The following is an 18,202-nucleotide window of genomic DNA, read 5'->3' as shown; positions in this document are numbered from 1 at the left end:
TGTAATGCAGACTCTGGGACCTCTGGGTCAGTACAGTCAAGAAACACACGTTTTTTTTTTTTAATTTAATAATGATACTTTTAAAAGACGTCCTCAAAGAAAGTTGTTGGCTACTATGATCATTTTGGTAGATCCTAATTAGAGCTTGAATAAAAACTGTAATGACTCCAGGATGTGCTTTTAGAGAGCCATCTGACAAGTTTGACCAATGCCAACAATCTTGTACATAAACACTGACCAAAGAGATCACAGAAGGTTTTTTAAATTGTTGCTTCAATGATCTATTAAGGCAGTTGCTTAGTGAAGAGACATGTGTTGTGCATCAGACCATGAAAGCAGATATCAAAGCCATTATGGTTCTACTATTAAAGACTAGACAACATAAAACACTCTTACAGTTGTATTTGCTTCTGTCTATAGGTTCTTGGCTCTGCTAGGACTCCTCCCAAACCCAACACTCTCTCCATGACACTGAACTCTGTGGAGGGGGCCAAACCAGGCTCCGTTGTTGGTTCAGTTCAATCACATGACCAACGTGATGTGGTACTTGATGGACAGGTTACTTACCTTGTGGTAGGTGGCACAGATCAGGATGGTACTTTCATGGTGGATCGTCTCACTGGGGATGTATATTTGGCCAGGGAGCTAGACTATGAAAAAGGTGCTCGCTACACCTTACAGATTGAGGTAGATGACTTCTCAAAGGCCTACCCTAGTAGTCACATGATCCAGCTGGATATCAACGTGCAGGACAGTAATGACCATGCCCCACGGTTCCCTGAAGACCCAGTGACTGTCGTTGTCCCTGAGAACATGCAGCCAGGCTCCTCCATCTATACCTTCCAGGCCACCGACAAGGATGGCAGCGGACCCAACAGTGAGGTGCGTTACTCTATCCATCACCGCTGGCCTGACAATTCAGATCTGCTGTCCCTTGATCCAGTCACTGGCGTGCTCACCCTGAGCCAAGAGCTGGACCATGAGGAAACCTCCAGCCTCTTCCTGGTGGTCCGAGCCATCGACTCCGCTGTGGATCCCAGCCAGCGGCTCTGGAGCTCGGTCACGGCCCGGATTTTTGTGACAGATGAAAACGACAATGCACCGGTCTTTAGCTCCCCTACGGCTGTCAGCGTGATGGAAGACCAGCCCGTGGGTTTTGTGCTGCTCTATGTTATGGCCCGAGACGCAGACCAGGGGGAAAACGGCCGAGTGTCCTATCGCCTCCAGTCGGGCAATGCTGCAGGACGATTCAGTCTCAACCCCAACACTGGTGAGCCTCAAGATCCTTCTCCCAAACCACACAGCTTTATGGATCCTAACATTCAAAACAAAAAGCCTAAATGTCGTTTGACAGAAATGGGCTTTTTGCCTTGAAAGCTTTATTTGTGCGATCCCAGTTTTATTTTGGTTAGGTCTACCATGCCGTTTTGATTTTATGCACATGTACACATTAGTTTGAAATTTCTCCATCATCAAAGGCTCATAATACAGTCCCTACTCACTCTGAAAGGGATTAACCAGGCCGAGACACCTAATGGACCTGCCAGCTGCCAGACATTTTTCATACATTAATGTCAAACTGGTTTATGATAATAATACCAATAATAATATTTTATTTGCATAGCGCCTTTCTCAGATTCAAGGCCACTTCACAGAACTTTGTGTGTGTGTGTGATAGGTTGTACACACACACACACACACACACACACACACACACACACACACACACACACACACAATACACACACATTCACGTGAAATGAAAATTAGAGCTGAATATAGAGAAATGTTTCTAGTTTAGTTTACAGTCACTGGTATATTTGTGGTACAGAGTTTCACATTTAGGGGCCACAGAATTCAATAACTGCCGTTCAAGGTAAAGAGTGTGTCTAGGGCCTGAGGTAAGCACGTGGAGGATTTATGGATGACAGAGCCCTCGACTGTACAAACCTGTGACGGTGGAAAGCATGGAATAGAATAAAAGAGTCTGGATGATGGAGAATAGAGGTGCTAGTTTTATTTAGAGTGCGAGACTTGTGAGATGTGAGAGACTTGTAGCTGAGCTTTGAAAAAAAAAAAACTTTTTAGGCAGGAATCCAATGAAAGGGAGATGGCAGTAATGAAGTCAGAAAATAATGAAGACATGAACACTTTATGTTAAGTAGAGGGCAAAGGTGGGTAATGCTGTGAAGATCACATCATAAGGATTGTCAGTCACACCATCGGTAGCGATATCAAAACATGATATACTGCATATATGGTAGACTTAACGGCGACTGGCAAATCAATTGTGAATTTACTGCTAAGATACATTTGCATGCCACTGGCATAACAATGACAACTGGTGACAATTATTTGGCCAAAGGGGTTCACGTGGGCAGTGGTAGCTCAGCGGTTAAGGTACGTGCCTTGTAATCGGAAGATTGTGGGTTAAAGCACTGCCATGTTGCCACTGTTGCGCCCCTGAGCAGGGCCCTTAACCCTCAACTGCTCAAGTTGTACTCAGCCATAATTGTAAGGCGCTTTTGATAAAAGTGTCAGTTAAATGTAAGTGCATTATGAACAGGAAGGTAACGAGAACTGATCCTTGAGGCACTCCTTCAGTAATAGGGAGAGAAGATTTTTATTTTGCAGTTGTAAAAGTTATAAAAGTCATCTAGCACTGGATATGATATAAGCCAGGCAAGGGCTGTGCCTGTAATACCAGCAGAGGAGAGACGAGACAGATGTTTGTTATGATTCATAGTATTAAAAGGAGTACAAAGAGGAACGAGAAGAATTTTAACTGTAACGCATTGATGGAAAGAAAGAGATTGATAATAAGTTTTAAAAGAGCACTGTGAGTACTGTGTAGGGTTAAGTAACCAGATTGATAGGGTTCATATAGATTCAGACAGAAAAGCTTGCAGTCATGTAGCAAACACCCTTTCCATCACATTGGTTCGGAAGGAAAATTGGAGACTGGCCTATAGTTATCAACAGAGGATGCATCAAGGCTACATTTTTTGAGAACAGATATAAACATAGCAGTTCTGAGAGTTAGTGGTTGAAAGCCAGACGCTAAAAACATATTTGTCAGATGAGAGACAAGATAAGAGATACACAGCCTCTGAGGGGGAACTGGGGTGGGATGAACTTGAGGATTGTGTGATTAGTTGAGAGACAGAAAGAGAGTTGGTGGGAGTGAAGCTTAAGAAACAAATGTTCTAAAAGTTTAGGTTTTTCTGCAGACAGAAGCAGTAGATTTCAGTGTCTTTATGGGCACCACTAGTGTAAAACAAACCCCGCTCATATATCATCTCTGGAGTTGCCCTGCGGCCTTCGTTTTATTTCTTAATTTTTCCTTATCAACCGTTGCACTTTGACATTCAGTACTGTGCAAAGGTTTTATGCAGGTGTGGAAAAAAAATGCTGCAAAGTAAGAATGCTTTCAAAAATAGGAGTGCTAATAGTTTAATAGTTAATTTTTTGTCAATTAACAAAATGCAAAGGGAAAGAACAAAAGAAAAATGTAAATCAAATCAATATTTGGTGTGACCATCTTTGGCTTCAAAACAGCATCAATTTTTCTAGGTACACTTCCTCACAGTTTTTGAAGGAACTCGGCAGGGGAGTTGTTTCAGACATCTTGGAGAACTAACCACAGATCTTCAGTGGTTGTAGGCTTGCTCAAATCCTTCTGTCTCTTCATATAATCCCAGACAGACTTGATGATGAGATCAGGGCACTGTGGGGCCATATCATTTCCAGGACTCCTTGTTCTTTATAGTTAAGATGACATTGGCTGTATGTTTGGGGTTGTTGTCCTGCTGCAGAATACAATTTGGAGCCAATCAGATGCCTCCTTGATGGTGTTGCATGATGGATAAGTATCTGCCTGTATTTCTCAGCAGTCAGTACACCCTTAATCCAGACCCAATCCCCATTCCATTTGCAAAAATGCAGCCCCAAACTTGCAAGGGACCTCCACCATGCTTCACTGTTGTCTGCAGGCATGCTATGGTATCTCTGTCCAGATTACAGGCAAATATTTAAAATTTTGACTCATCACTCCAGAGCACCTGCTGCCATTTTTCTGCACCCCAGTTCATATTGTTTTAGTTGAGTTGCTTGGTCCTGTTTCCACATCGAAGGTATGGCTTTTTGGCCGCAGTTCTTCCATGAAGACCACTTCTGGCCAGACTTCTCTGAACAGTAGATGGGTGTACCTGGGTGTAGTTGTTTTTGCCAGTTCGTAGCTGATTGCACTGCTGGACATCTTTCGATTTTGATGGGAAGTAAGCACGATGTGTCTTTCATCTGCCCTGTCTTTTGTGTGTCTGATCACTGCATCTATAGCCCTCATCGCATTTTTTTGTGCTTCTTCAAAAGAGCTTGTACAGCACATGTTGAAACCCCAGAAATCAATGTCTGCATTGAAATCTTTGCCTGGGAGAGACCTTGCTGATGTAGTATAGTTACCATGTGTCTCATTGCTTTTCTCAGTCTTGCCATGGTGTATGACACCATGAAACCTCCACAACTTTACCTTTGTAGCAGAGGTTGGCCTCGCCCAGTTTTAAGCCTCATACACAGCTGTTTCTGTTGCAATTAATAACTGTTTCAACCTACATATGAAAATATACCTGTTTGGTATAATTGGTTAATCATACATTTTACTATAATCCTACAAAATCCCTGACACTGTGGAAGTGTAAAAGAGGTGAAGCTGTTTTGAAGCCAAAGATGGTCACACCAAATATTGATTTGATTTTGATTTCTCTCTTGTTCATTCCCTTTGCATTTTGTTAATTGACAAAAATAACCTACTAACACTTCTTTTTTTGGAAGCAATCTTACTTGGCAGCATTTTTTTCTACACCTGCATAAAACCTTTGCAAAGCATTATACGCTGAGTGCAGACCGCAGAGTGGAGAGAAATGTTGGTCCAAAAATTAATGGATCAATTCTTTGAGATAACAATTTATTTTATTTATATGGATTAAGATGGCTTGATAATTTATTTCAGTTTTGAACTTTGTGTTTAATGAGGAGGGCCAAAACAGATTATAGGCAACAGTTTAAGCCTCCACTGGCAGTAATGACCAGACTTCAGGGAATAAGTCTTAATGAGGTTTTGACTGAGTGTGAAAGAGAAGGTCTGGTTGAGTGCAAAAGCAGAGCTGCTCAGCTAGAGAGCCGAAGCCGTTTTCAGCAGTCGGTGATGTGCTTAGGGCTAAAGCTGTGTTAGCTGAATGCTAAACACAGGGAAGGCCTTACACAGAACTCCTCGAACAAAACACCCAGCAGCGTAAGGCAGACGGGTGAGGGCTTAAACTGCCAGGTCCTCCTCAGGAGTGTGTGTACCCTGGGGTACCCCGCTGCTCTTCCTCTGATGGCAGGGAATCGAGGGGCTCCTTCCTCCTCCTCCACATGCCGGGGAAAGGCATTTTCTTGACGTTCCTTGTGGAATACCAAGGCATTATCAAGGGCAATAGCAGAGAGGGGAGAATATTGGGCAATAAAACTATGGTTTCTGTGGTTGACTCTTTGAGTAGTAATAGAATCCTGGAAATCTAAGCAAATCAAGCCTTTAAGTCTTTTGGCTCCTGTGTTGTGTGCAGCGAATGTGGCTCATGTGTGGGAAAGGTTTCTACACCAGCTATGTGAGCGAGAGAAAAGCCAACCCTTCTTTTACTTGGTGGTGGGACCAACATAAAAGTGTGTTTAGAACCACTAAAGGGGTGTAAATAAGACCAACATCTGCCAGACAGATGATAAGAAGCATTCAGCTTTCTTAACTCTTTGCCACTTTAGAACTGATAATTTAGTTGCGTGTTTTGCGCTATAATACGTTTCTGCATACAAATGCGTCAGCAATGCTTGTTCCCTCCCTGTTGCTGCAGGCTCCCTCTCCATTCTCAAAGCTCTGGACCGTGAGGAACAAGACAGCTGCGACCTCACCATCATCGCTGAGGACCACGGAATCCCCCAGCATTCCACCACTCAGGTGCTGTCTGTCCAGGTCGTGGACGTGAATGATGAGGCTCCCTGGTTCGAGAAGAGCGAGTATGAGGCCCAAATCAGAGAGAACAAGCCAGCCGGAGCAACTGTGCTTACTGTCTCCGCAACTGACCGGGACCAAGGTGAGCCATTCCATACATGCTAATTATCTTTTCTTCCCACATACACTGGATTCCTTGTGATCTGTTTTAATGTACTAGTCAGTCTCTTATGTATTAATTAGCCTCTGTATCTGAATTTAGCATATTTGCGGCCCATCTTTGGAACAATTCACAGTTCCGTTACAACTTATCAAACAGAGCTATTGGGTGCGGTGGCTCACTGCTAGCCAGCAGCAATGGTTTTTAAGCACTTGCATGTAGGGGATTGTGGGCCTGGGTCTCGTGCTCCCAGGCTGAGGGGAAGGGCGTGCAGTAGGTTGCCTCCAAGAGTCATTACGGGTGCCAACAGGTGCCAGTCCAGCTCACTCCGCATGTAGTTTGGCACCCGTGTGTAAGCTGCAGGCCCCGGTGGGGGAAAAAACACCAAGACAGCAACTTCGCTGATGCAACAACTTCGCTTTCAACTTTGTACCTACGCATTTGCGTTTATAATTAGCCATTCTGACTCTTTGCAGAGTTAAAAATTCAAGAAAGGTCTGATCAGCTGGTTCATGAGCCTTTTCCATGCCTCTGTTCCAGGCATTAATGGTCGTGTGACTTACGGAGGCGTCATGGCGGATGGTTTCATCATTTCTCCCGACACTGGTGTTATTTCACTGACTAAAGTCTTTGACAGGGAGCAGCAAGACCATTACACTGTCACTGGTAATCTTCTTTCTTCTCCTGTCTTAGCTTGCAGTAACTTGTTTAATTTTCTAATCACTGCACTGTCGACTTTGTGTCAGCGATTTCTGATATCGTTGTGGTATGTTATGTAGTTTATGCCAAGGATGGAGGAATGCCCCCTAACTTTGCCAAAGCCACGGTGCACATCACTGTATTGGATGACAATGATAACGCTCCAGCTTTTGAGAGGCAGCAGTACAATCTGGAGCTTCCAGAGAACCTCGCGCCTGTAGAACTTTTCACTGTCAGAGCTACTGACCAAGACAGCGGTGACGGTGGTCGGCTGGAATACAGGATCACGGGTAGGTTTCGTGTAATGCAGGGAAACCAAACCATTTGGGATAATTTATGAGCAAGCCAAGGCCTGCAGAAAAATCTGCCTGTATTTTGTGTGTGATGGCGCTGGCTGACCAAACCTCACATTACTTTTAAAGTGGTTCATCAGCATTCATAGAATGTTCATACAGTGGCGGAATGTTTGATCTTTACTTTATCAAGGGCCTATTATTGAAAATGAGTTGCTAATTACTGTAAACCTTTGATGTTTTTCTTTTTTGTGCTTTTGTTTTTCATTTTTATTCTTCTTCAGCTGGAGATCCAGATGGTGACTTCCAGATAGACAGCAGTTCAGGAGCCTTGTCCACCTCTCGACCCCTGGACCGAGAGAAGAGGCACGGTTACTCTCTGGAAGTGGTTGCCCACGACCATGGCAGCCCATCCCTCAGCAGTACAGCCACCATAAAAGTCACGCTCCTGGACGTCAATGACAACAGCCCCAAGTTCAGCAGTAGGAGCTACAACATAGATGTTTTAGAGGACACCTCTGTTGGGACCGTGGTGCTGGACGTGACTGCCACAGATGCTGATGAGGGACAGAATGGCCAGATCCTGTACTTCCTGAGCAATGAGGTACATGGCGCTTTCACTGTGGACCCTGACATGGGTCGGATCACCATAGCCTCCCCGCTGGACCGAGAGAAGAGGGCCTCCTACAGCTTCCAGGTGTGCGCGGTCGACTCGTCCCCCGCCACACCGCGCAACACCACGGCCCAGGTCACTGTCACGATTTTGGACGTGAACGACAATGCGCCCTTCTTCATCCAAGATCCACTCATCATCAACATGTCCAGCAGGAGTGTTTCCACCAACCAAGTGGTCGCCACCATGAAAGCGGAAGATAAGGACTTTGGGGCCAATGGTTCGGTGTTCTATCGCTTTGCCATGCCTGTGCGAGGCTTCTCTATAAACTCCCTGACCGGGGAGATCCAGACCACCGAAGCACTGAACAGCCTGACCCAGACCCAGCGCACCCTCATTGTAGAGGCCATGGACCAGGGCAGCCCTGCTCAGTCCTCCCTGGGCGTGGTGGTCATCTACGTGAAGGAGCAGGATTACAAGGGCATCCGCTTCTCGCGTACCACCAGGGACGTCAGCATTCAGGAGAATGCACCCCAAGGTCAATAGGCAAATGGCATGCTGTATGTTTGGTGTCTTTGTAATCCTAATCCCAGCATTTCATGTTTTAGTTCAACCATCAAATTTAAAAACAAAGCTAATTATTTTCTCTGCAAATGACGTTATGTATAAGCACTAAACAATGACATTCCAAATGTTAAATATATCTTTTTGATACTGAAACCTTTGTGTGCACATTGTTCTGTGTGCCCTATGGGCACTGCATGCGGGACCGTGTCTGCAGGACTGAGCTCCTGTTTCTTTGCACTCCTCAGGTACCGCGGTTGCTCAGACACAGGCGCAGTACCCAGACGGCACCCGCAGGGGCATCACGTACAGCATCTTCAGTGGCAACCGGCAGCAGTCCTTTAGCATCAGCTCCAGCACGGGTCCGTTGCCGTGGTTACCACAGTAACCACAGCCTTCCATGCTGGGATATCAGGCTTCATATTAGCATGGCTAACAAATTTCCCATAGGCTCTCTCATTACATGAGATTATTTTGAATTGTTTTGGAAGGGGTGTCAAAATTAATTTTTCACAAAATGCAAATTCAAATTGTTGAATATGTCTGATCTTCAATTACCACTCTAAATATGAGACATTTTATAATGAATCATAGACAAAATTTAATGCTGCATAACTGGCAGCAAGTCCACAGGTTGAAGACTATAGAGTTTTGATGGAACGTAGCTGATTCAGTGTGCCGTTCCTTTTCTAACACAGGTGAGATTTGGGTAAAGAGTTCCAGTGGCCTGGATTTTGAGGACACACCAAGACTCCGCCTAGTGGTGAAAGCGGAAACTGCCACTTCCAGCTCCTTCATGGCCGTCAACCTCATCCTTCAGGATGTGAATGACAACCTGCCCCGCTTCCAGCTGCAGAACTATGTGGCGTACATGCGTGAGGCACAAGGCTATGACTCCCCTATTATTCAGGTACCTCCTTAATTTTTTTAATTCCACAAGTAAATGATACTGTCATTCTCTTATATACTTTCTGAAAACATTAAGTTACATAGTTAATCACCGTCCAATGCTGTCTGTCGTCAGGTCATGGCCGAGGACATGGATCAGGGCCCGAACGGTCAGGTCACCTACTCAATCCAGTCATCCGGGCGCAGTGGACTATTTAAGATTGACCCTCTGACCGGCAGTATTACTACAGCAGCCATCATGGACCGGGAGATCTGGATACAGACAAAGTGAGTATTTCCTTGTGTGTGTGTGTGTGTGTGTGTGTGTGTGTGTGTGTGTGTGTGTGTGTGTGTGTGTGCTGTGCTTGGCAGTGAAATGAGTTTTGTGGGGCTTTTATTTCCTTGTGCTCTGTGGAATGTTCTTGTCCTCCTCTTGTTCAGCGTTATCAGCCTGCGTCTGATGTATTCAGTACCTCACACACCCTGTGCTTCATTCTAGAAGTGCGCCCGTCATTCCTATCACACTGGGGGGGGGGGGGGGGGGTACTGTGGATTTAGGGAATGTTTTAAACGTGATCCTTTGTCCATATTGAAAGAAGAAGGTTTTTTTCTTGGAAAAAGCATAGAGAAAGGAACATAGACTGACACAGTATTTCATTCAAAACAGGATATTGTGTGTAGAGAGAGACTTTTTCTTGATGTTTGATCCTAATCTCTTTTTACATTAGGCTAGTGATTACAGCAACAGATCGTGGCAGCCCCAAGCTTGCTGGTTCTGCCACACTAACTGTGATTATCGTCGACCTCAATGACAACAGTCCTACGATTCCCCTGCCAAGGGATGTGCGAGTACCGGAAAGTGAGTGAGCAATGATCGTTGCCATTTTCCTTGATCCTGTAAACAAACCATTGTTATTCTTCTCCTTGGGTCATATCAGCCCTTTACCTCTCATTAGCTTAAAAACAACCAGGCTTGTCTTGCTTTCTGATTCTTTACCAACTGTTCTTCTTTCAGATACCCGTATCTGTTTCTTTTTACCATATGCCCACTGAGAGTGTGTTATGTCTCCATTCTCCCCCAGACTCGCTTATCGGCACGGAGATTACCAGGGTAACAGGAAACGACGTGGACTCAGGCCCAGCGCTGTATTATTCTCTCCGTCTGGACACTCCCTCGCTGGGCAAGTTCGGAATCCACCGCTACAATGGCAAGGTGTTTTTGACTGCGCCACTAGACTTTGAAGAGAGGACTTGGTACACCCTAACAGTCCAAGCCTCAGACTCAAAGCACCTGAGTGAGGCCAATCTGACAATCCTGGTGGAGGATGTGAATGACAATGTGCCTGTCTTCACACAAGACCTATACCAGGTAAACTACAGCAACACCATCTGGACTACAGCTTCCAGATTTGTCCATAAGTACAGCTCAGTACTGTTGCTGAAATTTGCCTTTCAGATGTGGCTGTTTTTTTTAAATCCAAGAAATCCTTTAGTAAGAGAAAATGACAGGAAAAGAGTAAGCGAAGAGAAAAACTAAGTTTTCCCAACACTTTTCCCCAACACTTTATTTGAAGGATTTCTAAAAATTTGCAGCTGCATTTTCCTCCTAAAAATGAGTTGTGTTGATTTGCACTTATTCATCAGGTGTGGACAGATGTCCTTCTCAGATTTTCATACGTTGTTAAATTTGATAGACAGATCAAGTAAATTTGCCTTGTGCACGAAACTGCATTCACAGCCATAAAAGTTTTAACAGTCTAATGAATGTGGATGTAGAGGCTTCATTAAACACGTTCCTCTATGACATTTAAGGAAATGACATCAATGTTTACAAAAGGAGCTCTTAAATGAGAGGGAAATGGGGGGGGGGGGGGGGTAAGAAAAGTCAAGTTCTGCTGTACTGAAGTATACTGAGTAACTGCTCTGCTGTGGTTTCCCAGGTGACTCTGCCAGAAAATTCTCCGCCAGGCAGTCTTGTAGTCACAGTTACGGCCACGGATCGAGACTCTGGAGAGAATGGGAGGGTTACATATCAAGTGAGGTCATCATCCAGGGAGGGGTTTTACATTGACCCCAGTAATGGTACGAAGTTGATTCATTATCAATTCTTTCTTCTGCAGTGCCATGTGGACCAAATCTCTTACTGGCTTTACATAGAAGCTATTTGGCTTTGTGGTCTTAATACTTTTTAAATGGAATGGCAGAAGGTTACAATGCAAGCAATCAAAAGTTTGAAGCATGTGTGTTTTTGCTTTGCAGGCACATTGTTTATTACCCAGAAAGCTGAGTTTGACCCAGAGCGTCCTTCTGTGAGCATTGTTATCGAGGCTTGGGATGGAGGAACCCCATCTCTGTCTTCCATTGCCACTGTTCAGGTTCAGCTGACAGATGTGAATGACAATGCTCCAATGTTTCATCATTCAGAATACAGAGCCACTGTGTCTGAAGACCAACTTCCGGGAGCCACCATCCTGAGCTTGGAGGCAGTGGATGGTGACCTCTCCCAGGAAAACTCAGGTTTCGATTTTGCAATTGCAAGCGGGAACATTGGGAATGCCTTCCAGATTGAGAGTAGCGTCCGTTTCATAGAAGGTCGTGGCTTCCAGACAGTGGGCACACTGATCTTAGTGGAGAAGCTGGACTTTGAGGCGACAGCTCATTACAACCTCACTGTCGTGGTATCAGACCGTGGCGTTCCCCAGCGCAGCTCCAGCGTGCCTGCTGTCATTACTGTGAGCGATGTTAATGACAACCCTCCCGTATTTGGCCGTGCTGAGTACATGGTGGCTCTGAGTGAAGAGGCTGCAGCTGGTACTGAGATCTTACGGCTTTCCGCAACCGATTCAGATTCAGCCCCTAATGCACAGATCCAATACAGCATAAGTTCTGGAGATGAGATGGAGATGTTCTCAGTGGACCAGTGGACAGGAGCGCTACGACTGCAGAGGCCTCTGGACTGTGAGACTCAGCCTGCCCATGTATTTATTATCCAAGCTTCTGATGGCCATGGTCATTTTGCTCTGGCTCCTATCAATGTGGAGGTGAAGGACATTAATGATAACAGGCCCTTCTTTCCTATTGAGACCATGACTGCAAGCATTCGAGAAAACCAGCCACCTAATTCAGCAGTCATGGTATTGCATGCCATAGACCATGACACTGGTGTCTACGGGCATTTGAAGTACTTCATAGTGGATCGGTCAAGTCAGGGAAAAGACTTCTTCATGGTGGACCCGAACACAGGGGAGGTGCGCTCTCGTCAGGCTTTTGACTTTGAGAAGGTGAATTCCTTTCACTTCATGGCTCTGGCTGTGGATGCAGGTAACAATTCTGCCACAGTCACTGTGAAAGTCTATGTCACAGGTGAGGACGAATATGATCCAGTCTTCACTTCCTCAGCTTTCGCCTTTGAGGTACCAGAGGGCGCCAAGAAGGGCCAGAGCATTGGTCAGGTGCAAGCCATCGATGAGGATGGCGGTGTGGATGGGATTGTGCTCTACTCTTTTCCCAACAGCTCTCCGTACTTTGATGTGAACAAGACCACTGGAATTATTTACCTCAAGATGGACAGCTCTGGTAGCTCTAGTGGAGGGGGCCGCTCCAAAAGGGAGACCCGCCTCATGTCCATGGATGTAACGGCTCACAGTCCTCTAGAAACCTCCAGAGTCACAACTGCCCAGTTAACTATTGATGTCACCAACACTTCCTTCGGGCTTGCAACCAACTTTAACATTCTCCTGGTTAGCATCATTGCAGCCTCTTTGGGTGTAATAGTTATTTTGGTCATAATTGCTGTGGCTCTGTATCTGGTAAAATCCAGACGGAGGAAGAAAGGTCAGAACACTGGGACAGTGGCTTCAGACACCGCACTGCAGCAGTTGGATGAATCCAAGTCTGCTGGTGGGGAGAGCATCTACCACCAGACTCTTCCAGGGTTTGCTACTGATCAAGGTGGAGCTGGAGGTTCCTACAACAGAGGAGGTTCCTTGGATCCATCACACTCTAGTGGCAGAGGATCAGCCGAGGCTGCAGAGGATGACGAGATTCGAATGATAAATGAGTATCCGCGAGTGGCAAGCATCACGTCATCCATGCAAGAGCACATCTCCGCCCGAGGGCCTGATTCTGGCATTCAGCAGGATGCAGACCAGCTCTCTGATATCTCCTGTGAACCAGGGGCTCTGGATGCTAGCCAGTGGTTCAAAGGAAAGAAGCTGGGGAGTCTAAGCGGTACCTTACTCTCCGGCCAGCTTCCGGTCTATAGAGACGAAGGGGGTGGCTACCTTGGCGTTGGCAGAGGGCTTAACATATCCCACTCAAAAGATTATGCCTTCCCTGAGGATGGCAAACCTTCAGTAGATGGTTCCCTCACAGCCATTGTTGCTAGTGATGAGGAACTGCGAGGGAGCTACAACTGGGACTACCTTCTCAACTGGTGTCCACAGTTCCAGCCTCTTGCTAATGTCTTTACAGAAATTGCCAGACTGAAAGATGAAAGTATACCCCCGAATAATCCACGCCGACCCTTCCAACCCAAAGCCAAAACAGACCCGAAACCCAGAATAGATCCACCCCCTCTCATTACCTCAGTAGCTCACCCCGGTGCCAAGTCTGTTCCACCAAAGCCTGCCATTGTGCGGACGTTCCCACACCTGGCGTCTCTCAGACGTTCTCCCATCAGCCACGAGGGTTCCATCTCATCGGCTGCTATGTCCCCCAGCTTCTCACCATCCCTGTCACCTCTGGCAGCTCGTTCGCCAGCTGTCTCCCCTTTTGGTGTCACACAAGGCCCCTCAGCATCCATGATTAGCACCACAGAGCATTCCCTGGAGCCAAGCGATGAGGCAGAGATGAGGATCTAACCCTACTTTCAATTCCACATTGTAAGGAGCCTTGAATGTTTGGTTCAATTGAGGCGCACAACCCACTGTAGAATCTGCGGATATGGTAAAAAAGAAGCGAGAATGACTCGTTTCTTAGCCGTCTTTCTGACACAGATCTCTGGTAACTGAAAGGGTTAATTTAATTTAAAAAAACCCCCGCTATGCTGCTGAAATGAAATGACGATACCCTTCATCAGAGCCAATGCAGATTTGGGTTTTGAAGATTTGCGTTTTGCTTTGTGTCACCTCACTGGCTGGCCAGGGAGATAAGGCTTTGGTGCTTTTTTGTTTTTGATACTGATGACTGACAACTTTGAAACTCCATGTGTACTGCAGAGTATGTCCAAGTTGGCTGCTATCACCATACTTTATGGACTCCATTTGAAACAGCACGAAGAGATTTAAAACAGCATAAAGAGATTTCACTATGTATGTGTATATATATATATATATATATATATATATATATATATATATATATATATATATATATATATATATATTCAGTTCTATTTTTCAGCTGTTTCATTGCATCGTGTTCCATGTTCATCTTGTTACTGAAGAACAAACTTTACCTTGCATAAGAGGTTCTCACTGCATTTACTTTTTGTATATTTGTATGTATACTGATCATAGTGTATATGCCTTATTGCTGTATAGTGTTTGTAACACCATACATATGTGTGGTCATTGATTTCGGACTTTGTGGATTATTGGTTGTGTGCTTCTTCATCGGTGATGTGAGTGACTGGAGAGTTGTGTTTTGATAACTATTTATATGAAGTCAAATCATGGGCTTACTGAGGCCCATGTTGTGTAGTGTTATATAATACTTTTCTTCTACTTTTGATCCCTTTGCTAAACACAAGGTCTTCCAGCATGATAGCAGAGCTGACCTAGAAAAGCTGTCTCTTTGCCATATTGTTCGAAGCTTATCTGAAGCTTATCTGAAGGCCTGTTCAGTGAATGGTGAAAATGCGAAGAGACTTCTGTATGTACAGTGCCAACAAAAGTAGAGAGGCCCTCAGTGCTTGTGTGTACGTTTGCTTTTTTCTGACACTTGGGGTGGTGATCACACAGTTCAGTGCAGATAAAATAGTCTCTGTTAGTTACCCACAAGATAAGTGCTTCAATATTTAACCAGAATGTCGTTGAGGAAACCGAACGCAGACTTCACGGAAGCAGCCTGTGGTAGTAGTGGCCAACAATACTGGAATTGTACAAAAGTGATTATGAGCGCATAATCATTTGGCATAAATTCTGGACATTAAAAAAAATGCTTTAGAAATGTCGTTTTTTTTCCCTGACCGTGTACTCATCACTACACAGATTACAGTTACATAACAAGTATGTTCCCCTGTGTCCTGAACGTGGTCCTGTCCTTTAATGACTGGCTACCTCTGGCACGTACCTGATATCAACACCACCTCAAGCTGAAGAACCCTGTGCTAAATCCTTAGTGTAGAGACAAGTAAAAGAAAGGCATGAAATTGTTAGATGGTCTTATACAAATAAATAAATAAATAAATAAAAACTGACCTTGTGATGTCTAGGAGTGTGGAAAGGATCCATTTTTAAACAAGTTTGAAACAAGACAGTTGCCAACTTCTTGGCAGCAGAGTTATAGAAATCATCTGTACATATATTTAAAGGAACCATTAAATTCCTACTGATTTCTTTTGTCGGACTGTTCTGTCTTTGTTCTTTTTTCCTGTGGACATGAGTCCAGGCATGCGATATGAAAAACAACTGAAGCCCAAGCAAGCTCTAATCATCTGGCTTTTAGCAGTGAATTACAGAGGTCAGAGTCAAATTTGTCCTTCATTAAAAAGCTATTTGCCTAGAAATAGTATGTTTCTGTGGCCAATTTTGGCTTTAGAGAGTGTACAGCCAAGAGCAAAGGGTGTGTCCAATGCTTACACAAAGTCATCAAATGCATCAAGTGATAATTAATTACAGATATTAATTACAGAATTACTTTTTATGGTAATTGTAAGTGCATTAGACATATCATGTTAACAACAATCTAATCAGACACCAGACATTTTTTAAAAAGAAAAACGAATAAAGTCCTGTTTTTGATCTATATATGCCATGTACCATATCTTCATGTTCTGCCCAAAATTGGCTGCTTAGGGCTCGTACATAAACTCACTGAACAAAACATTTTTACACTGCACATGCATCTCACCAGATACAGTGCCTAAAATGTATATAATGATGATTTGTGTAATTGCATGTTCTTCTCATATGGTGGCCAGGTTTGTTTGCATAGCTGTGCAGGGATTTCTGCTCCATTAATGTGCCACAGAGTAATAATTAATATTTTGTTCTGGTTTTAAGAGGTATATTTGGAATATGAGGGGATGCACAAGACTCTTCAAAGTATTTATGGAAAATTAGAAACAACCATTGGTGTTTGTAATTTATTTGAAAATTTGAATGTCTGGAAATTTCAATAGACTTAGACTTAGACTTTCACTTTAAAGGTAACTACATTATTGGCTTTTGTTGTTTCAAAACAAAAATCCTTCCCGACATCAGTTGCTGCCTTTTTGAACAGGCTGTATGGAGATCCCTAAATGGAACCTTTTCACTACAATATGAGTATGCATATTATTGAAAGGTGAAGTGGAAGAATACAGTGTATGCAAATTAAATCCTATGCTTCTGGGTTTTCAGTATTATTTCTTCAGTCTACCAATAAGAATTGGAATCCTTGGACATCGGGTTATCATGGCACCAATATTATAACTAGATTTTCATGAGATTTATACATATAATTGTGCGGTGGTTATCTCTAGTATGTCTGCCTGGTCTTAAAGTGTGGACTCTATGGAGCCATTTAGGAGCAAAAATGTTTCTCCTATTTAAATGTATGCATGTTGAAAGCTACGACTCTACCCTTTAAATCACCCTTTAAAGTGTATGTACTAGGTCTGAGTTTGTTAGTTTTAGTGTTCACTCAGTATGAGAAAGCATAAGAGCCTTTTTCAGTGGATCAGAGACACATGAGGGTGAAACTGTTGGTTATTTAAGGAGTTTAAGTTTATGAAAGTCAAGACAATGAGCATATCTGATTTTCCATGCATAGCTGTATTCTCTCTCTCTCTCTCTCTCTCTCTCTCTCACACACTTTCCCCAGCTGTTTGTCCTAAACCTGTCTCACCCCTATGCCGTGAGGTTGCTGATGTCAGAAGCCCAGCTTCCCTGTATCCCAACACTATGCCTCGTGTGTCCCAGATTTACACTCAGCCCCGACAGCAACAATGTATGTGCTTCACTTTCTCACAGTGAGCGTTTCATCCTTTACAAAGATAATAGAATGAGGATATCTGATCCAGTTCTTGGAGGATGATAAGTGTTTGATAGGAGACTGGCATATACACATAATTCCAAATCTCATTTAACTGTAGTTCTAGAATATCTGCATTATGTTTGCATTTTCTATTATAAGAAAGCATTCAAGATGTAACTTAGTGGTATCCTGATTAATCAATCAAGAGCTTGGGTTTATACTGCCCTCATTTACATATGGCTGTGTTTAGCTGCTTGACCTTCATTTTGCTGCTTGACCTTTTTGAACAGGTCACCCTAGGTCCTGAATTATGAATGATTAATTTGTTTTAATCAGGGTCACAATTAGGATGAAAAATAATCCTGATTAACTTTTCTAGCTATGAACTATGCATGTGTAAAACAGAACTTATTACACTCTAATCTTTTGCCCCAGAGTAGGTGGCTGGATTTTCCATTAAGCTATTATTTACTAAGGTGAGGGCTACCTTCTGATATTGGTAGCTGTATTTTTTTTTTTAACATTTACAGTACTTGGCAGACAATCTGATCCAGAGTGACTTACATATTGATCAGCAAGACAGAATATGTGCTGCTTGGGACTCAAACCAATGCCCTTTATGTTACAAGCACCATGCAATTACCTGCTTTACCAGGTGAGTTACAGATATACAGAAGAAGAATGAAAACAGCAACTTGCTCACACTCAGCAGAATTATAACATAGACACCCCCAAATTAGGGAAATAAGTGAACAGATTCACTTATCTACAACATAAAGGTAAGTAAAGTATCTAGTCCTTGACTTATTCTACTACATTAT

At 43.8% G+C, this 18,202-nt stretch overlaps 1 protein-coding gene across 1 annotated transcript in view; it reads left to right on the top strand.

Annotated features, from left to right (window-relative positions):
• The window catches only part of dchs1b (dachsous cadherin-related 1b), an 84,801-nt gene extending 69,038 nt beyond the window's left edge, over positions 1 to 15,763 (top strand). Inside the window, exons 10-21 of the mRNA XM_027000893.3 lie at positions 421 to 1,270; positions 5,886 to 6,125; positions 6,684 to 6,809; positions 6,923 to 7,132; positions 7,420 to 8,286; positions 8,561 to 8,674; positions 9,011 to 9,222; positions 9,337 to 9,488; positions 9,929 to 10,059; positions 10,283 to 10,569; positions 11,141 to 11,282; positions 11,460 to 15,763. Coding sequence (XP_026856694.2) covers positions 421 to 1,270; positions 5,886 to 6,125; positions 6,684 to 6,809; positions 6,923 to 7,132; positions 7,420 to 8,286; positions 8,561 to 8,674; positions 9,011 to 9,222; positions 9,337 to 9,488; positions 9,929 to 10,059; positions 10,283 to 10,569; positions 11,141 to 11,282; positions 11,460 to 14,062 — 5,934 coding nt within the window. The 3' untranslated portion in view covers positions 14,063 to 15,763. The remainder of the gene's footprint in view (positions 1 to 420; positions 1,271 to 5,885; positions 6,126 to 6,683; positions 6,810 to 6,922; positions 7,133 to 7,419; positions 8,287 to 8,560; positions 8,675 to 9,010; positions 9,223 to 9,336; positions 9,489 to 9,928; positions 10,060 to 10,282; positions 10,570 to 11,140; positions 11,283 to 11,459) is intronic.
• The last annotated feature ends 2,439 nt before the right edge of the window (positions 15,764 to 18,202 follow it).

This window comes from Electrophorus electricus, chromosome 19 (genome assembly GCF_041902795.1).
Source record: "Electrophorus electricus isolate QZ-2024a chromosome 19, ASM4190279v1, whole genome shotgun sequence".
Taxonomy (NCBI): Eukaryota; Metazoa; Chordata; class Actinopteri; order Gymnotiformes; family Gymnotidae; genus Electrophorus; species Electrophorus electricus.
This window is presented reverse-complemented; position numbering and strand designations above follow the sequence as displayed.